This window comes from Asterias rubens, chromosome 12 (genome assembly GCF_902459465.1).
Source record: "Asterias rubens chromosome 12, eAstRub1.3, whole genome shotgun sequence".
NCBI lineage: Eukaryota > Metazoa > Echinodermata > Asteroidea > Forcipulatida > Asteriidae > Asterias > Asterias rubens.
Window position 1 is genome coordinate 14,712,408 of NC_047073.1, and position 20,128 is coordinate 14,732,535.

Genomic DNA, 20,128 nt, shown 5'->3' on the forward strand with positions numbered 1-20,128 from the left:
TCAGCTGATTTCCTCTTTTTTTTAATCTCAGTTTTACCATTCAAAATTGAAAAATACTATACAAAATCATTGAAATTTTGTAATTTCCTGCTTTTTTGGGGCGTGAAGTTACAGTTGCATGCCTTGGGATGGTTTTGCTGAAGTTCAATCAATAAATTCCTACGATAGTTTTGCAGAACTTCTGTCTACACCATCCTCTGATGTAGTTTGATGAAGTTCTATTAACATACTGTATTCCTCCGATAGTTTTGCTGAAGTTCTGTACATCAATCAACTCATTCCTCTGAAAGTTTTGCCAAAGTCCTGTCACCTCTTCTTGTCAGTGTCCGAATCATTGCTCTCACTCAAATTTAAATCTTCATCAAGACAGTCCAAGTTTTCTCCAGTCTCGTTTCTGTCACTGAAAGTTTGCTTTTCAGAGGACTGGCCATGATCGTTTTCCGGGTCATCATTTGAACGGTCCTCTTCCGTAACTGCGCTCTCTCCAGTGATTCCTAGTTTATTCTTCAGTAATGACCTCGCCCAGCTAAGATCTTCTGTCCAGAGTTCAGCCTCAGCTGGGTTCAGGTGGAGTGCCTTGGAGAAACTAACAACTGCCTACAGAAAGTAACAACGCCAGTGAAAAATAGATCTTATGAGAATGAACAAAAAAATCCCTTGTTTTATAAACTGCTTCCTGAATGCGCAGAATAATGTTACATTTGAGATGTACAGACTCATCATTTCAAAAAGGTATCTACGGGAAACTCAGGCTTCGAAATAACCCAAGGTACCAACAGCAATTGCTGTGGTGCCCTTTGCTTAGTTCTGATACAAGTTTTAATTTTGCTCAAGTGTTCATAATTAAACACAAACCCCCAAAACAAGGATGGATATGATGTCTTACTAGTTTAACGTCTCCTAGTCCAAGTTGCGCTCTTCCGAGGGTCTGGTATCCAACCCACCATCGAGGGTTATACTTGACTGCATCTTCAGCTGACTGTACAGCTGGGAAAACCTCATGGAGGATCAACAACGCCTAAAATATCGAGGAGAGAAACTAAAAAGATATATATGTTGACCGACAAGTTAAAGGGAATGATACCTTTTGTTTTGGGGACTGTTTGTAAAGCGATACCATGTGACTTGCTTTTATGGCAAAGGATATCACGCGACAAGGCCCAATTTCATAGAGCTGCAAGAAAAAAGAAACACTGAAAATATTGCTTAAAATTGTTCTGCTTAGCACAACTAAGCAGGATAGCAGATAAATTTTGTACGTAAAAGGTATTTTAGCAGGTAACGATATTATGGTAAGCATATTGATGTGCTTAGCAGCTTTTTAGGCTAAAAAGTTTGTTATCGTACGAGTGCTTTTTAACCTGGCAACGCACAACCCTCCTCTGGCTTTCAGAAGAACTTTCTTTGTACTTCCCGCTAATCAAATACTCGATTATGTGGTTGCTTTTTCACAATACTGTCGTAGATGCTCCACTTGTTCATCAAACGATTTACATGTGGACGCCGCCATGAAAGCTATTAGCTTGAGCAAAACAGTTGACTCAGCCCGGCACTAAATTCGACCACTTTTGGTTGCTGTGCGCAGGTCTGAAATGATGTAATACTACCGTATATGGTAATCCGGAGCTTTGAACACACCGGACAACTGAGACTGCGACACCCTGCTCAAAAGACTTGTGTTAATGGTGAAATTATAACAACAGGCAGTTCTTATTTAGCACTCGGTTTTAACCACACCTGATGGCAACTCAAAGTGCTCATTATGCGGAGCTATTGCTGAGCTATGTTAGATCTGCAGCCAACCATACCAGCCGTCGGTTTCACCAAACTCTTAAAACTCTCAAACTTAATGTAGGATTAATCTTAGGACTTAGGATGAGTTAAGTTCCGTATCCATAGAAGTTCAGACGCATTGAACCCATCCTAAGTTAGGACGGGTTACTCGCCCTAACTCCAAATAGGATTAATCCTAGCATTTCGTGAAATCTGCTGCTGGAAACACTGATTAGACACCTTTTTGCACTCAACAAACTTTGCACTCCGACATAACTACATGTATTTCCTCCAAGGTGTTCTTACCTGCGCTTTCATGTCCAAAATGTGTTCATTTTCCGGGGTTAGTTGAAGAGCTTCATCCCACTTCTTGATTGCCTCCCAGTACCTAAAATGAAGGGGAAAAAAGGACGAAAAATGGGTAAGATTTAAAAGCACAGGATGCTTTTTATTCCCTTTGGGATCTCTGTATCCTATCTTTTAAAGGCGCTGGACACATTTGGTAATTTTTTGTCAAAGACCAAAAATTCTCACTTGGTGTATCTCAACATTATGAATACAATAACAAGTCTGTGAAAATGTTGATGAAATTGGTCATCAAAGTTGAAAGAAAATAAGTTGAAAGAAAATAATGAAAAAAAACACCCTTGTTGACCAAATTTGTGTGCTTTCATATGCCTGAAGTCAATTTCTTTGTTTTTAAAAACCTGAAATATTTCAGGGATGCTTTCCCAACTACATGTACCCAGCAAGACCGACTTAAAGATAGTTTTGACTGGTTTTTAGATGTTAATGAACATTTGGCCACTGCCGACATGTTTAGGGAGATCACTGGGGGTGAGTTGCGTCCGCAGATCTACCTTTCCGCCTCTGCCAAGATTGCCCCTTCTTCCTTCAGTCTTTTGCTCTTACTACTGGCATCTTCCAGTAAGCCGAGCTTCTGTTGCTTAGCAACCATCAAGATCTCCTCCTCATCCGAGCTGTCTGAATTCTGCTGCCCTGTCACCTCTTGAAAGTTTGAAGTGGCGGACTTTGAAATCTGTTGCCCGAGTTTTCGTTTCCAGCCAAACGTGGTCATATTGTCGTTTGATTTTAACCTGAAACATTGATTTTTATTTAGATTTTAATTAATTTCCTCCTTATTAATGTGAAAGTTGAAAGTTTAATGAGGTTAACCATGAGAAACAGGCGAGCAAAGAAAATGGCTTTCGGCAGGAGGGTTATGTTATCGCAACTACCCTAGAATCCTCACTTAATTAAGGAATCCTACATGTAACTAAGGATTCAGCTAGCCAGCCTTGGCCACACAAGTAGGGCTAAACCTTCCCCAACCAAAAAAAGTTTGTTCGAACGGAAACTTGCAATATTTGTTGGTATTTTATATAATATTTCAATTATAATTAATTTGTTAAAAAATAAAGCAAATAAATAAAGTGTTCATAAAAAAAAATTGCTCCAATTCAGAACACAGTAACTTTGTTCAGTGAGGTGTGTAAACTCAACTGTCTGTGTGTGTATCTCTAGTCGTTTGCTGTACATTAATGACATTGCTAACAAAAGATTAAATACAACAAAGAACCTACAAACTCAACTGTCAGAAAAGAGAAAAAAAGAAAAGAAAAAGGTAAACATTGTAATTGTTTGTAAAATTAATTTAAATCTTCGTAGTTGCAATGTTTGCACAATTTTTAACATTGTAAATTTCAACATATTGCAGTTTGTACACTCCATCATCAAATTAAAAGGTCAACCTTATTTACCATCTAGAGCAATTCAGCAAGGACCTGCAAGTCATCCGTGAAAGATTTTGCACAAAATGAATGTTTTCAATGTTGACGTCTCTGCTCAGCTCATTGTAACCTGTCTATCTGCACGTTGAAACACACGGTATATTCAGTCATGTACCTAGACTCATCGATACACAATGTAAACACATCACAAGTTTGGTTTTTAAAACGAGGATTGTGATTGGTTGACAAATGACCTCTTATGCATAATACACGTCTTACCATTGGTTACTATCCCCGGGTCAGTTTAAAACCCATTCAGTCCATCACACACAAACACATGCACACTCTCGGTCGTTTACCTTGTCTGTGGCACAAAGCATCCGAAAATTCTGTGTGTTTGCAAAATTACACGTCCAAAAAGGTAAGAAAATTTGTCTTTTTTGAAAGCTGTTGTTAGTGTGGTATTCGGTAAAATTATGCACCTAATTAAATGTAACGAAGAGAGCAGCTTGATGAACTTATTCACGACATTTTGTTTTTTAACAAAACAAAAATAATTGAGGACAAATCGAAATCACAAATGAGTCGCCCCTTGCGATATTGCCCTTTGCAAAGTCGCCCCACATGTTCTTTGTTTAACTTTTATTCCTGAGTAATAAACAAATAAGAGAAACTTTCTTGGCTCTCTAGTTTGGTTTGTAAAATGTTTGCTTTTCAGGAGTAGGATTAATATTTTGTATTTTTTTGACCGACATTTATTTGAATTGAACAAATAATGGTCTGGACATCTAAATTCTAAATGCATTATTTCTTATTATGAATGATGATATGGGGTTGAATGATATTTATCTAGGAAAAGTTTCCGTATGGCGCCACCACTTTTTCATTCGGTATGAAATAATATAGTATCTAATTTACCTCAATGAGATATCCCTTTTTGTAAAAATGAGTGAAAAGGTGGTGGCGCCATACGGAAAGTTATCCTTTATCTAGTCAAGCACGGTTCCTACTTCCTGCGAATGCTTTGTGTTAAGCCAATTTTACTGCGTCCACATAGACATAGGGAAGGGACTCGGGAGCGCAAACATACTGATTGTTGCAGCTCCAAAATTTGCTTCGCATTCACAGAAAGCATTAACCAGGCTTTCTTTGACTTTAGTTTTACTTTTATTTAGGCTTTGTTCTACTTTTTGTGTTCTTCCTGTTCTTGTGTTCTTGACAATTGAGTTGGTTGAGTTGTCTCGAGTTGAGTTGAATTAGTACTTCTTCAAATAAAACAATAATTTAAAAATAAGTAAAAATAATAAAATAGTTTCAAAAAAAGAGAATCCTTTTGGATATAAATCTATGTTTTCTGTTGCCAATTATCATTTCCAACTGCTGTAGAGCCCATGCAGGATGAATACGTCCGAGCTATGCTGCAGTGTTTCTACAGTAAAGGTAGCCCCAACAGGAGAAACGATAAAAAGAACTAGTGCAAGGAGTGCGACAGTAGTTCTCGGCCGGAATGAGTTCAACGACGTCATCCTCCGTCTCGACATCAACAAAACGAGCGCCAAGTACCTCATGCGTGACATCACCGTCCACAAGCGCTTTATCAAAGACGGCAAAGCATGCATTCAGTTACCAAGCCACAACCTCCAGATCATGCTCTCAAACTGCCCCCCACATCAGCTTGCAGCTTTCTTAAAGTGTCTTGTTGTAAAACGAGAGTGCGCCAAACAACAGAAACCCATCTCCGGGAGGGCAAGGCTGCTCTCTGAGCTTCCAAGAAAGTTTGAAGAGATCAGTCCCCTGTGTGAGAAGGATGTCAATGCAATAAACAACGCTCGGGCAAAAGCAGTGGAAGCCAAAGGAACTGCAACAACTCCAGCCGGACCAGGAAAGAGAAAAAGCGTCAAGCGCCCAAGAGACAACAGTGGAGGCCAACATGTAGGTACAAAATATCAGGACCCTATATGACCAGGGCCCAGTTTCATGGCTCTGTTTAAAGTTACATGTAGCAACTTTAGGATTGGTACTTTTATGGAAGCAGGGAATCCCGTGCTCAGGTCAAGCATTATTTTACGGGTTAGCAGGGAATTTCTGCTTGTGTGATTGCATGCATACCAAAATAGGCATTTTTCACTTTACAATGTACATAGCTAGCGCAGAAATTCGGCGCTTGTACAATATGACAATAAGCGGAGAATAAAGATTGTAATGGGTGGGAAGGGTTCAGCAGTAAGCAGAGCCATGGAATTGGGTCCAGAACTCTTTTTTGAAACTAATGAAAACAACTTGTAGGAAACCAGTCACAAACTATAGGGCCTACGACATGTTTTTTTGGCTGATATTTAGGACCCCTAACAATTTTCTGATAAGCAAAAATGTTTTGTGCTTTGATTGTTGTGCTTTAAAGCAGCTCCCTGTTCCTACATATTACACTTTGAGATACAGTGACCTTAGACTAAGCTCTTACCTTAGACTTTCACATAATATTTGGATTATGCAGGTTTGAGCACAAAATCTTGGAATGATTATAGTGAGACTTTGAGCCCTCAAAAAAAAAAATTTAAAAAATACTGTAGATTTGACAAACCCCTCCCTTACATGTAAGTGTGATCAGCAAAAGGCCTTGATTTTCATCTTTGATAGGGCAATCCCATCTCATTTTTCCTATCTTCGTGCCAGTCAAGCCCAAATCATTTAACATTTACCAATTCAGTTTCCCTTATTAGTAGTAAAAGTTGTATCTTGTTTCGTTACATGTCAAGGCGGATGAAGTGCCCAAAGCAAAGAAGCTCAACATCAGCTTGAATAAGACCCAGTTAAACCCCCAGCAGTCTCGGGTCCTCAATACAGTGCTAGCTGGTCACAGCGTGTTCTTCACCGGTAGTGCGGGCACGGGTAAATCATTTCTACTCAAGAAGATCATCGGCGCTCTGCCGCCAGACAGCACCTTTGCCACAGCAAGTACAGGTGTTGCAGCTTGCCATATTGGAGGTACCACCCTTCACCAGTTTGCAGGTAAAGTTTATAGCAATGTGCACTTAAGTTAGTTTGGGGTTTTGTTTACATTTATTTCATTTATTTGGCACCCAATTTCACCTCTAATAGACCGATCCATTAAGCTCCGCCCCATTGTGCATATTGACCAATCACAACGCCAAGGCCAACGACTCAAAACAAACTAATGGGCATGGGCCTCAATGCATGGCTTTGCGTACCGCCAAATTCTGCGCTTTCGATCATCCTTCTTCATCGCTTACAAGAAGGCGTATCTCAACCTATTGATTTTTCTTCATAAATGTACAACTCTGTCATTATTTTTCTATCTGGTTTCAGCAGCTCGCCATGGAAGATTAACTAAATCTAGTTTTATTTTAGTTGAATAATTGTTTATTGGTAATTTGTTTTTGTCTGTGAATTTGTTTACATAGGAATTGGTTCCGGCAACCATCCCCTACAAAAGTCCATTGAGCTGGCGTCTCGCCCGGCAAGGAAACAGCAATGGCGGAAATGCAAGCACCTCATCGTGGATGAGATATCTATGGTTGATGGGGACCTCTTCACAAAACTTGAGGTACAGTATATGGCAGCATTCTCCTATAAACAGAACACCTTGTATTTAAACCAAATACCTGGTGCTATGTACAGTATCAAAGAACAGGTCTCATACTTGTAGCTCCACCTTACTACTTTAGTCTGTTTTCAGATATATTTTTTTGCCCTCAGAAAAATCTGGTTTTTGTTGTGTTATTAATTATAAGGACTGAAAAGTCTAATAGAGCGTACACGTTGTATAATGTTGGTCGACCCTCTTAATCGATAATATGATCTTACTTTTTCCCCAAGGACCGAGATATCATAACTGCTCCACATACCTTGCAGAGAAAAACAAAATAAAATGAGTGCTTTGATATGCCCCTAAGTAATGGTGTGCTAAAGCTCTATGTAAGATGAGTATTATTATTAAATGATAAGTCAGCTGGTCCTGCTTGCTGGTCTCTCTTCAAAAGTTAGTTGTGGGCGAATCCTGATAAAGTGACGTTCACATTATTTGTTTCCCTTGTTACCAGGCAACAGCCAGAGCAGTCAAGTGCAGTGACAAGCCATTTGGAGGCATTCAACTCATCGTCTGCGGAGACTTTCTTCAACTCCCACCGGTCACTAAGACTGGTGAGAAACGGGTATTCTGCTTCCAGGTAACACTCATTGATCATGTTTTCTTCTGATTTGGACTTTCCATGAGAGTGGAAATTTTTGCATGATTTGTATTCTACTGATGCTCGATCACAATCCACTCCTCTGTCTGGTAGCCGTGATGTTTTTTAAATCTGTCCTTAAGACTAATATCTTTTTAAAGAAGCTTTTTATTGATTGTGCATATATTATTAAATGTTTTTACACTGAAGTGGATTTCATATATTGTTCCTTCCTGTGCATATATTGTTCCTTTACTAATTTATTTGGGTTTACTGTCTTAATGTTTTGCAATTTTTACTCTACGGATTGTTCTGTAAGGTTCTTGTATTTTCATTTGTTTGGATTGCTGTATATTTTCCTGTTGTAAAATTTTTAATATTTTTATAATTATTTTGTTATGCGCTTGTGTACATTTTATGGAATGGGCGCAATACAAATGAATAAATTATTATTATAATAATAATAATTTTTATTATTTCAGGAAAGCTCTAAAGACTCGTTTCTTTGACTCCTAATTTTGTTCTCCTTATTTTTGCTGTTCTATTATTCTACTTGTTAAAGCACTGTACTAAACAGCTTTGTAAGAGCATTATATAAACGCTTTTATCATTTTGAATTGCATTGTATTGTATCAAATTGTTGATTGTATTGCTTTGCATTGTATTGCATTGTATGGTATTGTATTGCATCACATTGTATTGTATTAATTGTTTTGCATTGCATTGTATTGTAATGTAGGTCTATTCTAGTTGTATTCTATTCTTACAACCACTTTAAAATCCTTTAAACATAGTCTGTATTTTCTTTCTGCAGTCTGCAGCATGGACTCAGTGCATCCACCTTACAATGGAACTCACTCAAGTCAAACGCCAAGATGATCCCGTCTTCATCAATATCTTGCAGAATATACGCATTGGAAGGTAACAAATCTGTCATGTGCACTATATCAAGATTATCAGAATCGAAAAACTTCATTGAAATACGGACAAGCACTTTCATTTTAACGGTAACAGTTATTTTCGCAACAAGTGAAAAACAAGTAAAATAAATTTCAACTAAAATTTTCTTTGAACTGTAGATGTCCACAGGAGCTATGTGATCGTCTGACTGCTACGGCCAATCACATCATCGATCGGGATGGTATCCTAGCAACTAGGCTGTGTACCCACAAACAGGACGTTGACCTCTTGAATCAGGTTCACCTCAAGAAACTGACCGGTAAGAAAAGCTAATGTGATTTACTGTAAGGTGTCATGGACGAGTGGTTTAGAGTGTCCAATTCAAGATCTATTGGTTAAGTCCTCGGAGTGTAGGTTTTGAATCATGGTTTTTTCATTGGGTCCTTGAGCAAGATTCTTTGCTATAATTGCTTTTCTTCATGACTGCACCCAGTGTACCTGCGAGGGTAAACGTTAATTTTGTGCGTTGAAAAGCCACTGTGAGCTGCTGAAATGTCATGGCAGCTCAGGGCTGTATACAGTCACCCCAGGGAGCTGAGGAAGATTTAAAGGAACACGTTGCCTTGGATCGGTCGAGTTGGTCTTTGAAAAGCGTCCTGTAACCGTTTGTTATAAAATTGATATGGTTAGAAAGATGTTGTAAAAGTAGAATACAATGTACTACACAAATATGCCTCGAAATTGCGTGGTTTTACCTCGTCGGCTAACACAGTCGGCCATTTAGTGGAGTCAAAACTTTTACTCCCATAATTGGCCGACCGTGTTAGTTCGCGACGTAAAATGAAAACCGTGCAATTTTGAGTGATACTTAGTGTGGATCATTATATTTTACTTTTAAAACATCTTTCTAACCACATGCATTTCATAACAAACGGTTTCAAATTTTCATAGACCAACTCGTCCGATCCAAGGCAACGTGTTCCTTTAACGTATGTCACGTTCATCGGATTCAAATTTTGGGGAATAAAAACTTATGTATTTTTCCATAACCATGTTACTTCGAGGTGAACTGGTTCTTGAAATGCTTCATAATATTGAAAGCTGCTTTGTAGGTTTAAAAACCAAATGCTTTTAATTGATATTTTAAGAGTGATTACCAAATGTATATTTTCCCTTTGAACATGTTGAAGGCACGAGACAATGACTGGTAATGACTCAAATTATACAATACATAAAAAGTTACTTCATAAACGACTAATGGAGAGCTGCCGATAGTATAAAACATTGTAAGAAACCTTTGAAGTAACACAGATTTTGAGAAAGTGGTAATTTCTCACTAAAACATTTGAATCTAGGAAAGACTTTAGGCCTGCCATGTAGTAAGAACACATATTTGTGCAACAAGGGTGTTTTTCTTTTTTTGATTGTTTTCTGGCAATTTCGATGACCAATTTAGCCCAAATTTTTCATCTGGATTTGTTATTTTATACATCAATGTTGGGATACTGAGAATATCTTTGACAAAACTAACAACTTTGTCCAACCGATGCTTTTTAACTTTAACAGGAGATCCTAGAGTGTTTGATGCCTGGGACAGCGACCCCAACCTAGTGAGTATTATCAACAGTCAGTGTCCAGTCCCTAGGAGTCTTGAGCTTAGGGTTGGAGCCCAGGTCATGCTGGCCAAGAATCTTGACGTACAGCAGGGTCTGGTCAACGGAGCTAGAGGGGTGGTAACAGGGTTCGGCGCAGGGGAAACTGGTAAGCTTAAACTAACATAAAAAAACGGATCCTGGAAAAGTTTGTCCCTTGCAAAAGATCGTTGTTTTATGTTGTGAAGTGTGTTTGGTATGTCAGTACTGTAGGGTAGAAGACGAAGAATTCCCCCAACCCATATTGTTTTGTGTATGTATTAGGATGTCATGGCCGAGTGGTTAAGAGCATTGAATTGGTTAAGTCATCCAGATGTTGGTTCGAGTCCCGGTCATGACACTTGTGTCCTTGAGCAAGATCAGGCCTCTAGGCCTATGCTTCGTTTTTGAAAAGGCAAGGGCACCGAGGCATTTTCTCCTTGGTATATAAAAGGGCACCCTATGAGGAAATTGTAAACCTCTACAGGAGCATTCCAAGGTCACCAAGGCAATGACCAGGGGGCACGGAGGCAAACGCCTTCGTTGCCTCCGTGAAGTTTCAAGCCTGCAAGATGCCTTCAAATACTATAATTGCTTCTCTTCACCCAGGGTGATAAATGGGTTCCTGTGAGGGTAGAGGTTAACTTTGTGTTTGAAAAAGCCTTCAGAGTGCCAAGCTGAGAAAGATAACAAAGAATGTTGTTGGCCAAATGACCAGTCAGTCGATTTCACGAAATGCTAGGATTAATCCTATCTCGATTTAGGACGAGTAACCTGTCCTAACTTAGGATGGGTTCAATGCATCCTCGGAACATCTTTGGATACGGAACTGAACTTGTCTTGTAAGTTAGGAGGAGTTTGGTGAAATCATCGGCAGGGCACTAGTGCAAAGCTGATGGCAACCCTTTTGCCAAATCGCTATGAATGAACTAGTTTGTATTACAAAATTTATTTGCTATTGTAAATTGTACCATATTAGTTGTACACGTGTATAAATTTGCTATCCAAAATGGCAAGCATGTCTGCAGTTGAGAAACGTGCCATTGGTCCAAAGCGAATGAATTAATACATTAACCCTTTGTATTTGCAGGCCTACCCATAGTGAAGTTTATGTGCGGCGTTGAGCAGGCCATACGGATGGAACGTTGGCCGATACGAGCCGGTGCTGGTCTGGTACTCAGCCGTCGGCAACTCCCTCTCAAGTTGGCCTGGGCAATATCAATTCACAAAAGCCAGGTGAGATACTCAGTTTTCTAACATTCCAGTTGCACAACTCTGGGCCCAAATTCATAGAGCTGTTTTAGCCGCAAGAAGTAGATGCACATCAAAATTGGCTTGCCAAAATAATGTTACCAGCCAAAATACCCTGTCCCGTGTACAGTTTGTGACTGGTATTCTGCTTATTTCTGCTTAGCAGAAATATTTTTTTCTTCAGTGGCTCTTTGAAATTGGGCCCGGTGTTCATTAGTATTCTTTATTGCCATGTCACACGAGGCAATTTACAGGCAACCAGTTCGCAGGCAATCTCCAAGAAGAAAAGGCATTCATATCATTCTAATGTTCACATTATTCTTTGGGATCGTATTAAAAAAGACAATGTTTATAAAAAATTACTCAGTGCTACTAATGTGTTCACTGTGGAATGCACTGCAGTTGGTTGCCTCCAAGTTGCCTGTGAAAAGTTGCCTTGTGTGGCAAGGCCCTTACGTTATAAAAGTATGATGAGTGCTTTCCAGTTTCCTGTGGCTTTTTTTTATTTTTTTCAATTTTTTTAACACATTTTGTATTCTTGCATTATAAAAATTGAGTGCTTTACATTTTTACTTTTTTCTCGTGGCTTGTGTTATTGTTCCACATATTCATTGCACTTTGGGTGATTTGATCCCTTCTCCCTTTTGCAGCCTTATCTTAGATTGTTTTTTAAAAGATGTGTTAAATGCTTTTATACAATCTATTGTTGTGCCTTTTGACTGGTTTGCATTGCAATTGTATTTTATTGTGTAAATTGTATCAATTGTGCTTTAAATGTTGTTATGTTTGATTGTTATGTATTACTTGATCTGTTCTTGTCCCTTTACTGAACAATCATTTTCTGTGATTGCTCGTGCCAGAAATGTTTACCCATATTTTTCAGTGTCAACTTGAAAAATGTTTATTACTTTGTTCTTCTTTGATATTTAGTTTTTACCTACACTGATCAATGTGTGTAAAGCACTGTCTAGTACTTAAAATGACATTTGGCTTTCTAGAGCAGTTGTCTGAACACTAGACCATCGAGCTTGCCCTATAGCTAGAGGCAGTTCGAATCCTATATTAGATTTGTGTTGATATATTTTACTAAAATATTATATATTGAATATTCTCATTTTGCTTGATTACGTCTTTGGTGCACTGCATTTATTTTTCTTTAAATTTTGTATTGATTTTAATTGACACTTTTATTATTCCAAAATTAGAAACATACCACTATAACCTAAGGGAGCCTAGGGTAAAAATAATGTACATACGTTTTAAGATAATCGTTTTATTAGTACATACATATTGATTGCTTTTATGGTAATTGCTTAGTAAGATTTGAAACTTTGCAAGGTAGTAGTATTAGGTGAGGGTTGCGGTAGCGCCATGTGTAAATCTCTCCAATGAGTAGTGTTGTTGGTTCTAGACAGAACCAAAGGTTGGCAACTGTTTTACTTACAAGTGCGTAGGCCTAATGGTTAATTGCTATAACACTCTCAATGAAATCTCATACTCATATCAGTTATTATTGTTTTGTATTTAACTGTATTTCAATACTTTCGTTCACAGGGAATGTCCTTAGACTGTGTGGAAATCTCGCTCGCTCGTGTCTTCGAGTGCGGCCAAGCCTACGTGGCTTTATCCCGAGCCCGTAATCTAGAGGGCCTACGCGTCGTTGATTTTGATCGGGCCTGCGTGCGCGCCCATCCGGACGTCGTCAAGTTCCATCACGTCTTGCGGAGGCAGCAGCGCATGATGCAGACTGAGATCGAAGACTACACACAAGATAAGGAAAACATCAGGCCGTATCTTTAGCAGGGATTAGTATTTCAGGTTTTTATCTGAATTACAAGATTTTGAGTCAACCTGATAAAGAAAATCAGCTGTTACTTTTCCACGTAGAAATAAATGCTGCTCTTCCATCTAGTGCTGAAGACACTGTTCATAAAACCTCTGTGAAATCTAAACTCCAGGGGTAACCAAAATGTGGAAATGTCGTTTTGAACAACCTCATAACATTTGGGTCCTAGATTCAAACTTTTTGTTGTTGTCAGCAATGACTCTCACCCTTGTCGTAGGAAAGCAGCTGTAAAGTGCTTTATCCATGGCACCCAGTTTGATTAACCAGAAAATAGTCGATCAGCAAGACTTAGCAAGAAACCGGTTGTGTGGAGTGTACATTTATAGTGCATTATGAGTGGTTGCCAGATTACTATGCAAAAACCCTCTGTGTGCTAAATACATGTATCGTGCAAAGCAACCTCAATGGATGAGAAATATCAGAAATTAAAAAAAAAAATTCTCTGCCTAGTGACAAAAAAGCTAAATTACTTTTTTCAGATAAAAAAAAGATCATGCTCTTAAAATTATTTTTCTAGCGCTGAGGATAGACGTACTGTTGCTGATAGCTCCTTGAAATCCGTTGTTAAGTTGTGGAAATGCAATCATTTTCAAAGACCTGCAATGTTGGTCTGAGTGTCGGTACTTTTTCGTCAGCTAATGACTTTCGTCCCTGGTTCAATGCTTACCGAGGCCTGACGCTTAACGGGGAGGCAATTGCCTCCATGCCCCGGTCGTCATTGTTGATTTCACAGTTGTGTACGATTTTCAAGTCCAAGGTGTGGTCACAGATTCTTTCGATCCCAAATCTTTACAGCGTGCCACTCTACATTTAAGTCTAGCAATGACTCACTACTTGCAAAGTTTTTAAAATGTCGTTTAAAATCTATTTATTGACGTCTATGTATACATATAGAGTTTATAAGCTATAATTACTGTTAAAAATGTTTAACCTAAGTCATTCTTAAATGTTTGTGTTTTACCCTTCATCAATGTGTGCTAAACACTGTTTACTCGGTACTTTCCTCCCCGAGTCCTGGGGACAGAAATTTCACAGACCTTTTCCGTGAACAATTTCAACCAGATCATGTTTTAATGCTAAATTAAAAATAAAAATTAATGAGTACCTGCCTTCATGGTTTTGATTTGCTTGATTATTAAATTTCTATTGAAAATATAAATTTATCGATATAATTGCTTATTCCCCCCCCCCCCAAGACTCGGTTGGTTGAGTTTGGTATAAAATAGCGAAAACTAATGCCTAGTAAACAAACAAATTAATGTTACAATACATTAAATCTAGAAGGGTCTTTGACGATTTCCTTACAAAATGTCCTTACAAAAGACTAGTCTAGTTGTGTACACATTCCAGTGCCTTTCCGGCAGGCAAGATGCTACACTGGTCATTTGGGAAATTTAAAGTTTGTGTCATCATTTCTGCATAAATTGAAGACTTGACAATACAACAGCTGAACAGGCTTTAAGATTTGCCCCCTTGATTCACATAACAAGTTGATAGAAATCAGATTTGTGCAGTCGTTCCTGCAGGAAGTCCAGGCTCTGTGACTCTTTTGTAACAAAGTTATGCCACAGGGTACCAGACCATGTTCCCCACACCGCCCTATTTTTTACCTTCTGCCCCCCCCCCCCCACTTCCCAAAGGCACTTTAGTTTCCAAGTTTCTGACTACTGTATTATTGTGGCATTTTTTGTATCCAAATTGGCCAAGTCAGGAGCATGGAGTTGCAAATGAAAACGGCCAACTCACTTCAGATACTGCATAATCTTTTGTTACTCTACAATGTATTACTTTTTTTCCTGTTTGTTTTCTAAGTCATCGTGGGAGTTGGGAACTACATGGGTAAGGTGTCGACCAACTCTCAACATCTTGGGCCTAATCTTCTTAATAATAGTAGTGGCTTCTTATATAGCGCGCATAACCGTCACTCAGTGGTGCTTTAATTTTCCTGCAATGTATGTGGGACTACGCTTGAATTGTGGGACCTACTCCTTTTTTATCTTGTGTGCTTTATTCTAAGTCAGTATAAAGTTGAGAACCAAACCAGCCAACTCACTCGCAAATCTCAACCATAATCTTCTCGTACAGGGTTTTCATCTTGTTTATAAATGTGGTGTGAATCTCATCCTCAGTCAAACTGGACACCTTGGGCAGCCTTTCGCCTAATAAAGATGCAAACATATTGGAGGTCAATGTAATGATTTGATAAAAAAATTTTGTCAAGCTTTGATAGTAATAGGGATTTGGTTGGGCGCTATATGATTCATATTAATTGTCTTGCTTTATTGGTTGCTTGATTTATGATTCGTATTTAGTCTTGCTTGATTGATTGCTGGGTTTAAAAGAGTCGTATGGATTGCCTTGCTTCATTGCTTGGTTAATTGTTGGCTTATATAGTTGATCTATTTTGTCTTGCGTTTGATGCTCATCTATTAGATTTGATTCATGAAATGATCGGCCCTGTTATATGCGTCAACAATTGTTGAATTGTGACAGCCGATTGATCGACTGATAACAAAACACAACAACCACTTTAAATAATCTAGTTAAACTACTCACCGTTTGCTGCTGGGGTTGACTATGCTATGACCTTGCTGTTTCTGAACTTTAACCTGACCTGACCTCTTCTTGTTATCAATGTCTTGAAAAAGAAATAAGAAAAGACACCGATGATCAAATTTAAATAAATCCCACGAAATGTCGGGTTGCCATGGGTACCGTTTTATCTTGTACTGTACGCTGTGTGCATTATTAGAACTAGTCTTGATTCCAGATGGTTGTAGGCTGTGTGCATTATTTCAACTAGTCTTGATTCTAGAAACACCTCATTACTGCAAGGAAACCACCAATACTGTATTGAATATCTTTCACTTGGAAGTAGAAGAGATGTTCTAAGTTGTGGCCGAGCATGCACAGGACTCAAGTTCTGGTGACAAAGTACTCAGGGTGTTATGAAGGTTTGAGTCCTGGTCATGACACTTGTATCCTTGATCAAGACACTTGACAATTTGCTCCTCTTCACCCAGGAGTATAAATGGGTACCTGTGAGGGCAGCCCATGTTACACACTGGATTGGTAGATCACAAAACATGAAATAATTTTTGTACCTGGTAAGATGGGTCCACCTCCAGCGCCTCCTCTTGTCTTCTTCATTGTGTTCAATTCGTCCTCGCATTCTGAAAAACAAAGATGAGAGTTCAGTTTCGTGTCACGCCCCCCCCCCCCCCAAGGCCTTCTACTTCACGGAGGCATCGTCAGGCCCTTGCCTGCATGTACTTGCAGGGAAGGTCTGGGACAGTCTGCCACATTCCATCAGAGCCATCCAGACAATAGACACTTTCAAAACAACCCTGAAGACTCATCTTTACAAAAAAAAAATCAGTAAATTTCCATAGACATTGGAATTTTTAATTTTCTTGATCTCTTGCACCCCTGCGAATAACCTAGAGGGAAGCAAGTGCCATGATCCCTTTTTGTGGATACCGGTGCTATAGAAGACGTCCTTGATATTATTGTTACCCTGGTCGTTGCCTTGGATGGTGCCCTTGAATTGCTCCAGTGGAAATTTACAATTTTCTCATTTGGTGTCCTTTACCAGGGAGAAAATGCCTTGGAGCCAACAGACATACAGGCCTGCCTGTCCCCCCTCCCCAAAGAAAAAAAAAACAGTTTCACACTGCTAAGGGTTCAAACACTCACTTTCTAATTTCTTGGTCGTCTCCGCCGATGTGTCTGCCAGCCAAAAGAGGGCGCTCTGCAGGTCGGATTTTCTCTCACTGGCTGTTGCCTCGTAAAGGTCAAATTTGAGGGATGTCGCTCCAGTGCCGACCTCGAGACAAATTTTACGTGGCTGCTTTGTCACCAGCAGGTCGCCAAGAGTAAACGCCTTTCTAGAAAAAAAATAATGTAAACAATACTTCTTTAAGTTGCTGGGAAAAAAATGTAGGTTGATCATTTGTACCATGGAAGTGACAGGGGGAACTTCATTGTGCTATTATTTGTGGGTTCTCCTGTTGACTAGTGGTTTCTTCCCTTCTTTCTATCTATGTCGATACACGTGTTGGAGTTGCAGGGTTTTGCTCTTAACTTTTCAGTGACTGGCAAGCATGACCAGTTAGCTTTTCATTTTACTGGTCCATCAGCTTTTGCATTTAATTCCGTTGTTGTATCAAATAATAGGGATGCTTTTCAACATCAGACCTACCAAGTCTCACGCATTAGGCGTGAGACTCACGCATTTGGGCTCTGTCTCACGCTCACACACACAGCAACCATAAAGCTTGGAATTAGGTGCATTGTGGTCTTGCTGGTATCCAAATTTGATCCATATATATCCCACATTATGCACCTCATTCAACAGTCTGCGCTTGCGCAATGGTATTTGCGAAGAGGTCTATGGCTTTTCCACATTAAGAACCTCAGAAATGACCGACTATGGCCCTTTACAAAACGACGGCTTCGGCTTTGGATTCAGCTCAGGCTAGCTTGGCCCGCCGGTTGATTTGACAATTGCGCATGCTTTGCGTATACGCGCCAAGGGCTTCAGACGAGAAACGAGAAAACGGAGCCTCAAGCCAAAGCCGAAGCCGCACGTGGTTTAAAAAAGGGCCTATGAGAACTGACACCAAGTGATAGCCCCATATATAGTGCCAAGCAATACGCTGGACTCCCTCTGTTAGCTTCTTGGCCCTATGCCCGTGTAGTTTCACTTTCAGGGTGTTAATTTTTTTTTTTTATAGAAACCAACAATTTTATGCTGAGATTTTGTCGGCAATTGGTAAAAGCCGGAACTGCCTGATCTGCCTGATCTGCCGGAACTGCTAAAAAAATGAAATTTTTCGGATAATTGTATTGCATTTGAAGTCGGAACTCAGTTGGAATGGTCAAATACATCAGTTTTTGTTATAACTACTCACTAACCTGTGCAAAAGATTATTCCTGGAACTCAAAAACATTAAAATTTGACTGACTTTGTTGATCGCATGACGGACAAAACGGACAGCAGGTACCAGACTATGCAACACAGACGCACGCAAAGTGGCACTGTATTCGTAATCGGGCGGTGCGTGGGTTATGGGATGGTCGCTTATAATATTGCAGGTCGGAACTCACATTGCTTGCAGTCCTACGCGGTCGCACATTGCAGGTCGGAACTCACATTGCTTGCAGTCCTACGCGGTCGCACATTGCAGGTCGGAACTCACATTGCTTGCAGTCCTACGCGGTCGCACATTGCAGATCGGAACTCACATTGCTTGCAGCTAGTTATGATGAGTTCACAGGGAAACTTTTTAAAATTCGGGCCACACGAACGCATTTTGACCGCGCGCGGGCGCCCTGTTTCTCGCCAAGTTCACATAAATCGCGCGTTGTTTACACAAAGACTCCAACGCGCAAGGTCAAACCGGATGTCGCACTACGTATCTCTCGGGGCCTACGTGTGTACTGACCTAGTCTTGGTGCAAGACGTTTCTCGTTTCCCTTTTCACGCACACCGCGGCCAATTCACCAACAGCGCCCGCACCGACTCAATCCGCACCGACTCACGTGACTTAGTTCACTCACCGCTCCCCCGGAGAAGCGGTGAGTGAACTAAGTCACGTGAGTCGGTGCGGATTGAGTCGGTGCGGGCGCTGTTGGTGAATTGGCCGTGGTGTGCGTGAAAAGGGAAACGAGAAACGTCTTGCACCAAGACTAGTACTGACCAACAAGACTTAATTCTTCGACGACCGACTTACTTGTTTGTCTCCCTCAACGTTCATTTACAAATAGCAATTTCGCGCCAATTCAAAGAGGCTGACCAAGCACTGAAGTAAAGGATTTATCGCTAGCGGTGGAGACGGAACTTTAACTCGTTGTAATTGATGAAAACAAGGTTTATACGGAAACGTTTCCATATCATATGTGGTAACCCTTCTTCTCAGGTAAGAAAACAATTCAGTGGTTTTGGAGTTAGTTAACGCTAGATAAATTGGTGGCGACATGCGGAAAATTATCATGAGGGTAAAATTTAATAAGTGCTGGCACAAGTTGTGGCAGTTGCACTGGCACTATACACAAAAGTTTCCGTATGGTGCCACCACTTTTTCATTCGATATGAAATATGCCGCAATGGAATGTGAATCTGTTGAAATAAATGGCTTGTTGCAGGTAAGATTTTTAGTTATGAAGCTTTGAAAATTTTCCGCCCCAGAAACGGGCCTTAATAATTAGGACTCTGTATCTGTGTACAGAGGAAGAGTCCTAATTAGGGCTATGGTGCCCTGTGCTTTTGTTGTGGTGCCCTCACTCTTCAAGGTTCCAATACAAAAGTACATTTTCCCCATAGAAGTGACCCTTACCAGACCAGGGCCCAATTTCATAGAGAGAGCTGCTTAAGCAGAAAATATTGCTGAACAATTTTTCTGCTAAGGGGCTAAGCAGAAATGAGCAGGAAACCAGTCACAATTTGTTCGTGTGACATGGTATTTTAGCTGGTAACCAGAGTCCAGTTAGCATAATCTCATCTCATCTCATCTAGGCATTGTCCATCCACTGCAGGATGTAGCCCTCTGTCAGATCTTTCCAGGTATGCCGTTCCTTTGCTATCCTTGTCCAGGTCCCCCCCACCAACTTTGTTATGTCATCCCTCCATCTTTTCTTCGGTCTGCCCCTGGATCTTTTTCCTACTCGGGGTTGCCATTCTGTGGTTCTTATGGTCCATCTGTTATCTGTCATTCTTGACACATGGCCTGCCCACTTCCATTTCATTGTGCTGACATATTGGATAATGTCTTTGACTTTTGTTATATCCCTAATTGCTTGGTTGGGTAT

General features: G+C 40.0%; 3 protein-coding genes across 3 annotated transcripts; 1 reads left to right on the forward strand and 2 right to left on the reverse strand.

The window, feature by feature from the left end:
- Positions 1-47: 47 nt before the first annotated feature.
- Positions 48-3,610, reverse strand: LOC117297821 (tetratricopeptide repeat protein 33-like). Its single transcript, XM_033780970.1, has 5 exons — positions 3,534-3,610; positions 2,634-2,870; positions 2,080-2,161; positions 887-1,018; positions 48-597 (listed from the first exon to the last, which is right to left on the reverse strand). Exons 1-5 carry the CDS (start codon positions 3,566-3,568, stop codon positions 307-309), a joined length of 777 nt encoding a protein of 258 aa, XP_033636861.1. The 5' UTR covers positions 3,569-3,610; the 3' UTR covers positions 48-306.
- A 229-nt stretch (positions 3,611-3,839) lies between these two features.
- On the forward strand, positions 3,840-13,896 carry LOC117297899 (ATP-dependent DNA helicase PIF1-like). Its single transcript, XM_033781078.1, has 10 exons — positions 3,840-3,924; positions 4,890-5,435; positions 6,260-6,512; positions 6,926-7,068; positions 7,565-7,690; positions 8,505-8,611; positions 8,770-8,909; positions 10,157-10,351; positions 11,312-11,457; positions 13,027-13,896. The coding sequence occupies exons 1-10, from the start codon at positions 3,841-3,843 to the stop codon at positions 13,270-13,272; spliced, it is 1,986 nt and encodes a 661-aa protein (XP_033636969.1). The 5' UTR covers position 3,840; the 3' UTR covers positions 13,273-13,896.
- Positions 13,897-14,950: 1,054 nt separating this feature from the next.
- On the reverse strand, positions 14,951-18,479 carry LOC117297900 (protein PAXX-like). Its single transcript, XM_033781079.1, has 5 exons — positions 18,236-18,479; positions 17,015-17,205; positions 16,423-16,491; positions 15,875-15,956; positions 14,951-15,477 (listed from the first exon to the last, which is right to left on the reverse strand). The coding sequence occupies exons 1-5, from the start codon at positions 18,268-18,270 to the stop codon at positions 15,444-15,446; spliced, it is 411 nt and encodes a 136-aa protein (XP_033636970.1). The 5' UTR covers positions 18,271-18,479; the 3' UTR covers positions 14,951-15,443.
- Between the last annotated feature and the right edge of the window lie 1,649 nt (positions 18,480-20,128).

Excerpts from the sequence above, each read along its gene's own strand:
- LOC117297821 (XM_033780970.1), bottom strand. The coding sequence starts at position 3,568 with ATGACTTGCAGGTCCTTGCTGAATTGCTCTAGATG. Across the intron at positions 2,162-2,633 it reads ATCTTGGCAGAGGCGGAAAG|GTACTGGGAGGCAATCAAGA; the intron begins GTAGATCTGCGG and ends CCTTCATTTTAG. Across the intron at positions 1,019-2,079 it reads TTTTGGACATGAAAGCGCAG|GCGTTGTTGATCCTCCATGA; the intron begins GTAAGAACACCT and ends TCGATATTTTAG.
- LOC117297899 (XM_033781078.1), top strand. The coding sequence starts at position 3,841 with ATGCACACTCTCGGTCGTTTACCTTGTCTGTGGCACAAAGCATCCGAA. Across the intron at positions 7,069-7,564 it reads ACCTCTTCACAAAACTTGAG|GCAACAGCCAGAGCAGTCAA; the intron begins GTACAGTATATG and ends CCTTGTTACCAG. Across the intron at positions 8,612-8,769 it reads CAGAATATACGCATTGGAAG|ATGTCCACAGGAGCTATGTG; the intron begins GTAACAAATCTG and ends TTTGAACTGTAG.
- LOC117297900 (XM_033781079.1), bottom strand. The coding sequence starts at position 18,270 with ATGTTTTTGAGTTCCAGGAATAATCTTTTGCACAG. Across the intron at positions 16,492-17,014 it reads GACGACCAAGAAATTAGAAA|AATGCGAGGACGAATTGAAC; the intron begins GTGAGTGTTTGA and ends TTTGTTTTTCAG. Across the intron at positions 15,957-16,422 it reads AGGTGGACCCATCTTACCAG|ACATTGATAACAAGAAGAGG; the intron begins GTACAAAAATTA and ends TTCTTTTTCAAG.